Raw genomic sequence first — 12,917 nt, forward strand, 5'->3', positions numbered from 1 at the left:
CTTCAAGTGGTTTCCAGTATATAAAAGAAACACCTCCATGGTTCAATCAGGAAAGAGGACTTCTACAGGATTCTAGTAAGGATCAATCTGGTTCTCAAATGTTACAGGTCTTCTTTTTGGTAAAGAAAAGATATTTAACAGTGGTACACAGGCCTCTGTCTTAAAAATCCTCCTAGAGATATTCTTACCTCCATTACCCCTTTGTTTTCAAGGTAAAGAGAGTTTTTTTTTTTTTTTTTTTTTTGAGACAGAGTCTCGCTGTCGCCCAGGCTGGAGTGCAGTGGCGCGATCTCGGCTCACTGCAGGCTCCGCCCCCTGGGGTTCACGCCATTCTCCTGCCTCAGCCTCCCCAGTAGCTGGGACTACAGGTGCCCGCCACCTCGCCCAGCTAATTTTTTGTATTTTTAGTAGAGACGGGGTTTCACTGTGTTAGCCAGGGTGGTCTCGATCTCCTGACCTCTTGATCCGCCCGCCTCGGCCTCCCAAAGTGCTGGGATTACAAGCGTGAGCCACCGCGCCCAGCCTGAAGTGTTATTTTAAAGGAAGGTAAAATAAGTTTAGACAATTTATTTTGAAGCTAGGCCAATGTAAGAATTCTAATAAATTGAGGGCATGTCACATCTTTAACAGATGCTTGCCTGGGGAGAAAATGTCTGCAATATCTAAAATGTAGGGGGTTATTAGTTAGATTTTTAAAACTCCTATAAATCAGTAAGAAAATGACAGAAAATATTATCAAAACACTTTAATAACAGTTAATGAGTGCAAAAGACATGTTCAACCTCACTAGAAATCAAAGAAAATAGACTCAAATACCTTTATATCTTTATGCACACACAACAGCAATGAGTGCCTAAGTCCACCAAGACATACACAAGAATGTTCCTATTAGTAAAAAACTGAAAACCCAAAGGCTTATCTAAAATAAATAATAAACGATATACTGATACATTCACACAATGGAGTAACATACGATGATGAAAAAGAACTACACCCAACATGAGTAAATAATACAGACGTAATCTTCACTGAAAGAAAACAGATACAAAAAAGTATATGTATATAACATTCAAGAACAGGCAAATTTATCTATGGAGAAAGCAGTCAGTTAAGGTGTGTATCTTTGGGGGGTGTAATACTGAATGAGTGAGCACACAGAAGAAACTAGGGTTCTGGAAATGAACTGTATATTAATTTGGGTAGTGGTTAGTTTTACCTTGCATATCTAAATTCATAAATATCTAAATTAAGGTATTCATAATAGATACCCAAATTAAGAAAGTTCAAAGTTCGTTTTCTCACTTAGGATTAAAATTTCCAGTATTTATCACAAAATAAATAAGCATGTAGGATCAAGTTTTTAGAGCATAATTTTGCAGGTAATTTTAAATCTCAAGCCCTATAAAGGTTACCAAAAAAAAAAAAATCCTGAAATAGAAACATAGAAAAGGAGAAATAAGAAATTCACTTCACAAAATCACTCCTTTGGGATCTAGTTACTAAACTGCATCTTGTAGTTTGATATATATGAGTTACTGCCCAGAATATACAGACTGTCCCTCCATCCTGTGCACTGGGATGATCACTACCACTTCTTCAAATCCAGTTAAAAGCATCACTGCCTCAATGAAGCCTACTGCAGCCAGAACTGTTCACTTGCCTCCTCTCTGCTCATGTCCTATATATCACATAGCAGAGCTCACCAACAATATTTTTTTTTTTTTTTTTTTTGAGACAGAGTCTCGCTCTGTCGCCCAGGCTGGAGTGCAGTGGCACAGTCTCGGCTCACTGCAAGCTCCGCCTCCCGGGTTCACGCCATTCTCCTGCCTCAGCCTCTCCGAGTAGCTGGGACTACAGGCGCCCGCCACCACGGCCGGCTAAGTTTTTGTATTTTTAGTAGAGATGGGGTTTCACCATGGTCTCGATCTCCAGACCTCGGGATCCACCCGCCTCGGCCTCCCAAAGTGCTGGGATTACAAGCGTGAGCCACCGCGCCCGGCCACCAACAATATTTTTAATCAACAGTTTAGAGCAGTGCTGCCAAACAAAAATACCATGTCAATCATATAATTTATAATTTTCTTAGTAGCCACTTTTAAAATAGGAAAAAGGTGAAATCAATCAATTTTATTTAACCTGATACATCCAAAATATTATCACTGCAGTATACAGTCAATATAAAAAATTACTGAGATTTTTTTTTCCATGCTCAGTCTTAGACATCTGTGGTATATTTTATATTTGCAGAACATCACAATTCAGACCACCTACATTTCAAAGATTAATAGCCACATGTGGCTACAGGCTGCTGTACTATTTAATAAAAAGTGCATTTCTAGAATCTAGCCCCTTGCTCTATGAAGTATGATCAACCATCCAGCAGCATCAGCATCACCTGTGATCTTGTTAGAAATGTAGAAATTGCAGCCCATCTCAGACCTACTAGAAGAACTAAATTTAATAGGATACCGAGGATTGGAATGCATAGCAAAGACTGAGAACTAGTAAATTAGATCACATATACACATATAACTTGGGAGTCTTACAGAATTGCTATTGCCATTCGACTATATGGTATTATCCCACTGACTAATATAGAATACATTTAAATAACAATAGCTTTTCTATAAATCATGTTTTCTCTACACTATCCAATGCAATTTTCTGCAATGATGAAAATCTTCATATATGTGCTGCAAAAAATGGCAGCCACTTGCCACATGGGCTGTTGAGCACTTGAAATGTATCTGGAGCAAATGAGAAATTGCATTTTTAATTTAACTAATTTTAATTTATTTAAACATGTGGCAAATGACTACCATACTAGATAGCACAATTCCAGGGGAATTGGTTACTATGTCACAGTGTCATCTCTAGGAGAGTCCTCTAGACAAATTTGGGAAGTTCTAGTCAAGATAATTCTTCTGATGAACTGTACTTTTTTTTTTTTTTTTTTAATTTTATGTAGTCATATTTACCATCTTACACTGGCTAAGGGCAAATTTGCATCTTACCTCTAAGGAAGCATAATAAAAGTTACAACATGTGCTTTGTGTGTATTAATATTATTCCAGCTTATCAATTAGCAATACTAATATCCATACCTGTACAGTCTTTTTAATTCTATGAGAAGGACCTGGATACTCTGGAGAATACAAATCTGTGAGGAATAATGAGTTGATTAATGTCGACTTTCCCAATCCAGATTCACCTAAAAGAAATAAGGGAAAATATCTGTTAAACTCACCCACTTTACCCAATCTTAAATATTCAACAGATGCTATAATCGAACTTGCTTTATGCAAGTACTTCTTGGTGAGACAATGAAATGACATTAGAAAATATGCTACAGAGAGTAAGTATCTTGTCCTCAGTTGCTTAGCTATCAAATTAGACTCGTGTTTCCAGGGATTCTTTTCAGTCTTCTAATTATACCACTTATATTCATTAAAAATAATGTATCTAATATTCTACATTTTTAACAGTAATGTATTCCCAAAGAAAAATGTCATTATTAAAAAATCCAAGTTGGATTATATGTCGCTGCTTGAGTGAAATAAAGTTTTTCTTTACTAATAGACAATAATGAATGACTAAAACAAGAAATCATGCAACTATAAAAAGCAAAAATCTGCTAATACAAAGAATAATTAATCACAATGAACATCTCTGTATAAAATTCTAAATCACAAAAAATACTTTCTAATTCAGCCACCCATCAGCCTAAATATAAGGGTGCTTCTCCCAAACCAGAATCCAAAAAATCTTAGGTAATTACTTTTTATATTGCTTCTACTCGAGGTAGGAGGTAGACATGAAGGAAGCTAGGGCATGATTTTTACTCTGATCACGTACTCTTTTTTGACTCTCCATGTCTAGTCTAATATACATAGTCTAGTGTATAGTAACTATTACAAGTATACGAAAATATAAATGCCTTCAAGGTATACATAACCTAAGGTTAAAATAAATTATAAACCATATTATGATAATTAACATGGCACAAAGTTAAAGTATTTATTGTTAATAATTCACTCAGAATAATAGGCATGTTTAGCCTAAGTAACTGATGTCACAATATTTTTATGTCTAGGAGGAATTCTTTTTATATTAGCTCTCAAAAGAGATAAGATCCTTTCCACATGGTCTAGGCTTACCCCTTTGACTGAGAGCATGCCAATTTTTACTAGATGTAAAAATGCCAAAAATGTCTAAGTCACAGGAAAGTAACATGGGTTGGCCACACTCGATTCTTTCTTAACTGTTATACCTTGAAAGCAGAAAGACTGGAATAAAATCCAAGCATTTGGATGTTATCAGAAATATCTACAATATTTCCTTTTGGAAATATAAATGAAAATTTTAGTATATACAATAATGTTTTAGGAAATTAAAAACAAAAGTATGCTAATTAAAAAATTAACACTGTACTCAATAAATTATGTTTAGAGGTTTTTTTTAGTTTTTTTCCCCTTTTTATTTGTGGTGAGGAGTGGGGGAACAAGACGACAGAGGACAAAGGGAAAAGAGAGAGGAAGAAAAACAAAAGTTTGAAAGGTAACACACCAAAATGTAAATAGTGGCTGCTCTGGGGATAGTACAATACGGATGATTTTTCTTAGTTTGTTATACTTCTGGGTGCTGTAAACTTCCTTCAATATGATTCTATTATTTTCATAATTTAAAAAGTATTATTGAGTGGCATTAGCAAAACGGCAAATTAAAAAGCTCAAAGCCTCATTCCCTCACAGAAACACCAAAAACAACCAGAAACTAGTTGAATTAACCTTACAGGATCTGTGAAAAACAGTCAAAGGTCTACAAAACAAAGCAAATGCCCAATTAAGAAAAAAACATGCAAAACTTTTGTGACATTTTTCTGTGATCTTGTCCCACCCCTTCTGCGGTTTATCTGGGTCTCAAGGAGGCAGCAAACCCATTCCCAATTCATTCCCTTCAAATGAGCAGGAAGAGTGCAGACCTAACTTGTAACATTTTAACCTCTCTGGTCTGCCAGAAGAACTGATTCCTGTTTTGCCTAACTGGGACCTCATTGGGTGAGAGAAGCAATGGGCACCATTTATGAAAGCTGCAAGGGGACACAATAGATGTTTGGGGCATAAGATTACAGTGGGTAGATACAATAGACCATCTGAGTATCCAGGTGTGACTCTTTGGGAAATTAAGACATTCAAAAGCAGCCATGCATACAGGAGGAATTGAGAAAGCGACCCACAGGCCTAGGCAACACAAATGCTCAGAAAAGAAGACCTTAAGCTTTCACCTTGGGGTGATCACTAACTAGGTTAAGGGCATGCTCAACTAATCAGCAGAGAAATGCCCCAGTAGTACACAGCCAGTGTGCAACGGAGAGAGGTGACTCTTTCAAATACTCAGTTTTCAAAAAACATCACAAGGCATGCAACAAGGTATAGGAAAACACAGCACATTCCAAGGAATAAAAATTTCCAGAAACCATTCCTGAAGAAATACAGATATTAGATTTATTAGACAGACTTTAAAGCAGCTGTCTGAACTATGCCCAAAGAGCTAAAGAAAAAAATGAACCAAAATGAATGGAAAACAGGAAAATAATAAGCAAAATGAGAATATCAATAAAGAGAAATTATAAAAACAGAAACTGTAGAGCTGAAAAATACAATAATTGAAAACTTCACTATATAGATTTAATAGCAGAACTGAGTAGGCAAAAGAAAATAACCCAGCAAATCTGAAGACAATTGAAATTATCAAATCTGAGCAGAAAGAAAAAAGAAAGAAGAAAATTAAACAGAGCCCAAGAGATTATGAAACAAATCAACTGGACCAATATATACCTAATGGATGTTTCAGAGGAAGAGAAATGAACACAGAGATTACATGAAGGAAAAAACTTCCCAAAGGTGATGAAACTGATGAATCTACAAATTCAAGGATCTCAACAAACTCCAAATAAGAAAAACCCACAACCAATACCAACACGATTACAATCAAACTGTCAAAAGCCAAGACAGAATCTTGAAAGTGGCAAAAGAGAAGCGACTCACTGCATAGACAGAATCCTCAAATAAGACTATAAGCCAACTTTTTGGCAGAAACCTTGGAAGCCTGAAGGCAGTGCAATGATACATTTAAAGTGCTACAAGAAAATAACTGTCAAATGCAAATTCTGTATCTGGCAAAACTGACCATTAAAAATGAGGTAGAAATAAAGACATTCGCCAATAAACAAAACCTGAGGGAGGTTCATTATCACTACACATGTATTAGAAATACTGAAGGTAGTCCTTCAGGTTGAAATAGAAGGATTCTATAGACAGTAACTCAAAGCAATATAAAGATATAAAGATCCCGTAAAGGTAAATGCAAGGGCAAATATAAAAACCAGTATTATTATAATTTTGGCTTGCAAGTTCACCTCATATTTTCTATGAGTTTTTAAAGGCAAATGCATTAAAAAATCATGAATCTGTGTTAATAGGTACATAATGTATAATAATGTAATTTACGACATCAATAACATAAAAGAGGGACAGAGCAGTGGACGTGTAGTTGTTCAATGTGATTTAAGTTAAACTGGTATAAAAAATTAGACTGTAATAACTTTAGGATATTACATATTATCCCTATAATAGCCAAAGAAAATTTCTATAAAATATAGCAAAAAAAAAGAGAAGGGAATCAAATTGTGTCACTAAAAAAAATCAAGTAAACACAAACAAAGGCAGTAATGGAAGAAATGAAGGACAAAACAGCTGAAAGACATACAGAAAACAAAATGGCAAGTTAGTTCTTCCTTACTAGTATTTATATGTAAATTGATTAAACTCCCCCAATTAAAGTCACAGAACGTCATAATAGATAAAATGACATGACCCAACTGCATATCTGTAAAAGACACACTGTAGATCTAAGAAAACACACAGATTCAAAGTAAAAGGCTGGAAAAAGATATTTCATGCAAATAGTAACCAGAAAGGTAGAGAAGCCACACTAATATCAGACAAAATAGTCTCAAGTCAAAAACTATTATCAAAGACAAAGGACTTCAAATGTTGATAAATGGGTCACTTTGCCAAGATAATGTAACAATTAAAAACATATATATACACCAAACATCGGAACTTTAAATTATGTAAAGCAAACATTGGTAGAATTAATGGGAGAAACAAACAGTTCTATAATAATAGTTGGACACTTCAATACTCCAGTTTCAATAATGGACAGAACAACTAGACGGAAAATAAACAAGGAAACAGAGGATATGAAGAAAATTGTAAATCAACTGAAGCTAACAGACATAGACAAAACACTGCATCTAACAACAGCAGTCTACACATTTTTCTCAAGGGCATGTAAAACATTTTTCAGGAATGACTAAAAGAAACAAGTCTTAATAAATTTTAAAGAATTGAAATCAAGCAACGTATTTTTTCCCATCATAATAAAACAAAACTAAAAATCAGTAATAAAAGGAAACTAGGAAAACTGACAAATATTTGGAAATCAAACAACACATTCTTATCAACCAATGAATCAAAGAAATCACAAGGGAAATTAGAATATACCCTGAGACAAAATAAAAATAAAAACCCAACATGCCAAAACTTATGGAATGCAGAAAAAGCAGGGCTAAGAAGGAAATTTATAGTTGTAAACACTTACATAAAAATGAAGATTTTAAATCAACAACCTATGTTTACACCATAAGGAACTAGAAAAAGAAGAGCAAACTAAACTCAAAGCTAGCAAAAACAAGAAAAAATAAAGATGAGAGCAGAGATAAATAAAAGAGATTTTAAGAATAGAAATTGGGCCGGGCATGGTGGCTCACGCCTGTAATCCCAGCATTTTGGGAGGCTGAGGAGGGTGGATCACCTGAGGTCAGGAGTTCAAGACCAGCCTGACCAACATGGTGAAACCCCGTCTCTACTAAAAATACAAAATTAGCTGGGTGTGGTGGCGCATGCCTGTAATCTCAGCTACTTGGGAGGCTGAGGCAGAAGAATCACTTGAACCCAGGAGGCGGAGGCTGCAGTGAGCCGAGATTATGCCATGGCACTCCAGCCTGGGCAACAGGAGTGAAACTCTGTCTCAAAAAAAAAAAAAAAAAAATAGAAATCTGCCAGGTGCAGTGGCTCATGCCTGTAATCCCAGCACTTTGGGAGGCTGAGGTGGGCGGATCACGAGGTCAGGAGATTGCGACCATCCTGGCCAACATGATGAAACCACGTCTCTACTAAAAATACAAAAATTAGTTGGGCGTGGCAGGGCATGCCTGTAATCCCAGCTACTCGGGAGGCTTAGGCAGGAGAATTGCTTGAACCCGGGAGGCGGAGGTTGCAGTGAGCCAAGATTGCACCACTGCACTCCAGCCTGGCGACAGAGCTAGACTCTGTCTCAAAAAAAGAACAGAAATCAGCAAAACCAATTGTTAGTTCTTCAAAAGAATAAACAAAATTGACAAACCATAAACTAGATTGAGAATAAAAGAGAGAGACTCAAATTACTAAAATCAGAAATAAAAGTGGGGGCTGGGCGTGGTGGCTAATGCCTGTAATCTCAGCATTTTGGGAGGCCGAGGCGGAGGGATCACTTCAGCTCATGAGTTCAAGACAGGCCTGGGCAACATGGCAAAACCCTGTCTCTATTAAAAATACAAAAACATTACCCTGTCCTGGTGGCACATGCCTGTAATCCCAGCTACTCAGGAGGCTGAAGCAAGAGAACTGCTTGAACCAGGAGGAAGAGGCTGCAGTGAGCCGAGATCATACCACTGCACTCCAGCCTGGGTGACAGAGCAAGACTGTCTCAAAAAAAAAAAAAAAGAAGTAAAAGTGGTTCATGGTTTTCTTAGTTAAGGACTGGACTATTTGCCACCGCCCCACTCCCCCTTTTTTTGAGTAACTTCCCTTTTTGGAAAGTGATGAAGGTTTCTCCCTTTATTCTAAACAGTATGTACACCTCATACTACTATCTACTATCAAATTTCTAAATTGTTTCTGCTTTTTTAATACTCTTTAAAAATTAGCAAATATCTAATTATGCTTTCAGTTACAATAATACCTTTTCCCATTGGATTTTTTTCTTTATCTTTTAAATCCTTAACATTGACTATGTAAAATAATACGCTGTATACCCTGAACTCAGCTATGAGATATTTAACATATCAGGGGATATATAAATAATAAATTAACTTCCATCAATTCCTAGACTACTTACACTGAAATTACGGATCAAAGCTTTCTAATTCAATTCCCAAGTGGCATTTTAACCAAGCTGTTTTGTATTTCAAGAAACTTTACCCACGGTTATGAAAGTTTAAAAACGTATCAAATGTGTGGGAAAACTGCAATTTAAAGATAAATGATTAGGTTTCCTATTTTTTTAAGATCAATTACAGTGTGAACCATAGCTACACTAACTGGGTGATCTCTATCAAAGTAAACACTGCAAACAATAAAGGGTATCATTTGGCCAAGAAAAAGATATTTTCTGATTCCAATTCAACATTGCTCCTGTGTAATGTGTTTCTCTAGTTCTCATTTCCACATTTATTCTTGAGTTATTTCTATGTTAGTTGTAGTTTTCTTTTTAAGTTGGCTCTGGGCAAAGCAAACCTTTCATAACAGATTGATAAGTGTTCGATTTCCTCAATTCTAAGGCACAATTTTGCCCCCCAATATTTCTAAAAACAAATGTCTCATAATCAAAATGTAATTGACTGTACTATTTACCTCCCTCAAATCAAAGCTGATTATATGTTTCAGAGTAGATCTTATCTTAGAATCAAGGAAGCAGGAACATCAAAACACTTCTTCCCCTGGAATCGAATTCAATTAGAAAAGCCAAATCAAAGAGACCTTAATTGTTTTTTCCTATATTTGAGCACCTTGTATTTAATTTTTCGAAGAATTTATTCTGAACTAAAGTGATTTCTATTTCCTTATAAATTGGAAGATCCCAAAGAAACAGAAAGCTTTAACACAAACCTCTATGAGAAATAAGGAAAGTAACCAAGACCATCTCCCCACACCTGGAGGCTCATGAGGTGAAACAAAAGCTCCCCCTTGAGTTATATGCCATAGGGGAAATGATCCTTAAAGAGCCAAGTTTCATTCAGGGTAAGGAGGCAGAAAAAATGGGTATCAAAAAGTAGTTGAGAACTCAGTCTGCTTTTTCTGGTTCTGTACATAAGGAGCTTGGAAGTTGCCACTCCATTCTAAGAAGTAAAAAGCTGAAGAGATCTCCTCATCTTTAAGAGCAGTGAGGACACAAGGCAATGATCCAGCAATTGCCCTTCTTGATGTTTACCCAGCTAAGTTAAAAACTTATATCTACACAAAGTCTTGCACACAGGTATTTGCAGCAGTTTTATTTATAATTGCCAAGACGTGGAAGCAACCACAATGTCCTTCGGTAGTTGAATGGATAAATACACTGTGGTACATCCAGAAAACGGAATTATCACTCAGCACCAAAAAGAAATTAGCTACCAAGCCATGAAAAGACATGGACTGGTGAGCGAAAGAAGCCAATCTAAAAAGAATACAGACTGTATAATTCCATTATTATAATTCCATAATTACAGTGAGCAAGATACTTGCATTTTCTGTTTTCTTACATTATCAAATTAGTATAAGAGTATGAACTATGAGGACTAAATTAGGTAATATACGTGAAATCTAAGCACAGTGCCTGGTACACATTAAGTGCTCAATAAGTAGTTATATTATTTCCGTGATTCATTTAAGGAAATTAGAAACACATGAAAGTTTGATATGACAGAGGTAAGAATATAAATAACAAAATGTTAAAAACACTTAAGGCAAAACCTTGGAAACAATAGGAAGTTGGCAAATTCCACATTAAAAGACTAATAGGTCTTTTGGATATGGATAAATCAAGCGCTTAAAAAATAAAAATGATTTAAATAATATGCTTAATTGTCAAATATATATACACAAATTTCTACCCAAAGAATAAACATATTTTTGAAACCTATGGAATACTTAAATAAGCTGATCCTATGTAAGGCTACACAGAAAAATAAATCAATGCTGGAACCTACAGATCATATTCTCTGAATTCTCTGTAGTGAAATTAAAAATTAATAAAAAATAACACAATCCATCTACCTAAATATCTCTCCTTAACTCTTCCTATGTGAAAATTACTCAAATACAAACAAAATGAGTATTACACATAAAAATCTAAGAGACCTGACTAAAGTATTTGGAGAAAAACTCATGCTTAAAATAAGCCTAAAGAAAGTAAGTCAACCATCAGGATGGTTCTTGGTGAAACTGTAAACTGGTACAGCTTTTCTGAAGAATAATTTGGTAATCTATCAAAATTTAAATCTACATGCCTTTTGACCCAGGATTTCACTTTCAGAAATGTACATTACAGAAGCATTTATATGTGTGCCTAGAAATCCAAGGAACCTAAGCACTGTTTGTAACTACGAACATCCATCTTCATTAATAGCTGACTGTATAAATCATGATAAAGATATTATAGAATACCACATAATTGCTAAGAATATACTGACAGGAATATTCAGTGTGTGTGTGTGTATATATATATATATAGCATATACAGTATATTCAGTGATAGGGAAAAAACATTCACAGAACAGTAGTTATAGCATGGTACTGTTTACACACACAGAAAAATTGACATTAGGAATGCCTGGTGTATATAAAAGTATAAAAAATGCCAAAAGACTTGCACCAATTTAATGCTTATCTCTAGAGACAGGACTGGAAATGAAGGTGAGAGAAAAAAAGAAACTTGCTTTTTACTAAATATCTTTAGAATTTAGTTTTTAAAAAGTAAAATGTATATTTTATAAGCTTTTCTTTCTTTGGGAAGCTAGGGGGAGGGTAATAATAAAAGGGAATGTACCAACTTTCTAATAGTGTTTATTTCTAGATGGGAAAGGTTATGAAACATTTAAATTTTTCTTCTTTATCAGTTTTTCTATAAGAACCATCAATTATATAATATTTAATTTTAACTTTTAATATTTAAAGGGGCTGATAATATGTTATACTACAAAGAAGTCAAGAATGCCTGAGAACAGGCTGCCTGCAAATATAATGATTGGGAGTACTGGGATAAAAGTAAAGAGAAAAATGAGTATTGAGTCCAGTAAGAGACTACAGAGTAAATGAGAGGCAGGCATCAGGCACAGGTTACTGCAGATGCTGGCAACTACAGCTCCAGACAGCTGTACTACAGGAATTCTCAATCTTGGCACTACTGACATTTTGGGTTGGGTAATTCTTTATTGTGAGGAGTGTCTTGTTCATTGCAGCATCCCTGGCCTTTACGCATTAGAAGCCAGTTAGCATCCCTCCTCCCCAGCTGTGGCAACCAAAAATGCTTCCAGACGTTGACAGATGTCCCCTGGGGGGCATTTTTCAAATTTTGAATCCCCAAATCCTCTAGCACTGATACCACTATGCATCAAAAATAATGACAGTGACAGCCAGTAAGTTATAAATACTTCTGTGCGCCAGTATTTTACAAGCATTGACTTTAACCTTTATAATACCATGAGATAGATGCTGCAGGTTGTGTATCACTTATCCAAAATGTTTGGGAGCAGAAGCGTGTTGGATTTGGGGCTTTTTCAAATTTTAGAATATTTGCATTGCTCATCAGTTCAGCATCCCTAATCTGAAAATCCAAAATCCAAAAACTGGTTCAATGAGCATTTCCTTTGAGCATCATGTCAGCACTCAAAGTTTCAAACTTTGGAGTATTTGAGATTTCAGATTTTTGGATTAGGGATACTCAATCTGCATAATTATCAATACCATTTTAAGGTGAAAAAACAGAAACAAAAGTGAAACAACTTACTAGTGCCAAACAGTTAATAAGCGGTAATGTCAGTATTTGACACCAGG

At 35.5% G+C, this 12,917-nt stretch overlaps 1 protein-coding gene across 4 annotated transcripts in view; it reads right to left on the reverse strand.

The window, feature by feature from the left end:
* The window catches only part of SEPTIN7 (septin 7), a 114,307-nt gene that overhangs the window by 46,344 nt on the left and 55,046 nt on the right, over positions 1-12,917 (reverse strand). For 3 of the 4 annotated variants that reach the window (XM_055293433.2, XM_055293430.2, XM_055293432.2), the window contains exon 3: positions 3,105-3,211. In XM_055293433.2, coding sequence (XP_055149408.1) covers positions 3,105-3,211 — 107 coding nt within the window. Of the gene's footprint in view, positions 1-3,104; positions 3,212-8,018; positions 8,033-12,233; positions 12,290-12,917 lie in introns of those variants that run through there. The other variant, XM_055293431.2, reaches the window with a different exon arrangement.

This window comes from Symphalangus syndactylus, chromosome 9 (genome assembly GCF_028878055.3).
Source record: "Symphalangus syndactylus isolate Jambi chromosome 9, NHGRI_mSymSyn1-v2.1_pri, whole genome shotgun sequence".
Taxonomy (NCBI): domain Eukaryota; kingdom Metazoa; phylum Chordata; class Mammalia; order Primates; family Hylobatidae; genus Symphalangus; species Symphalangus syndactylus.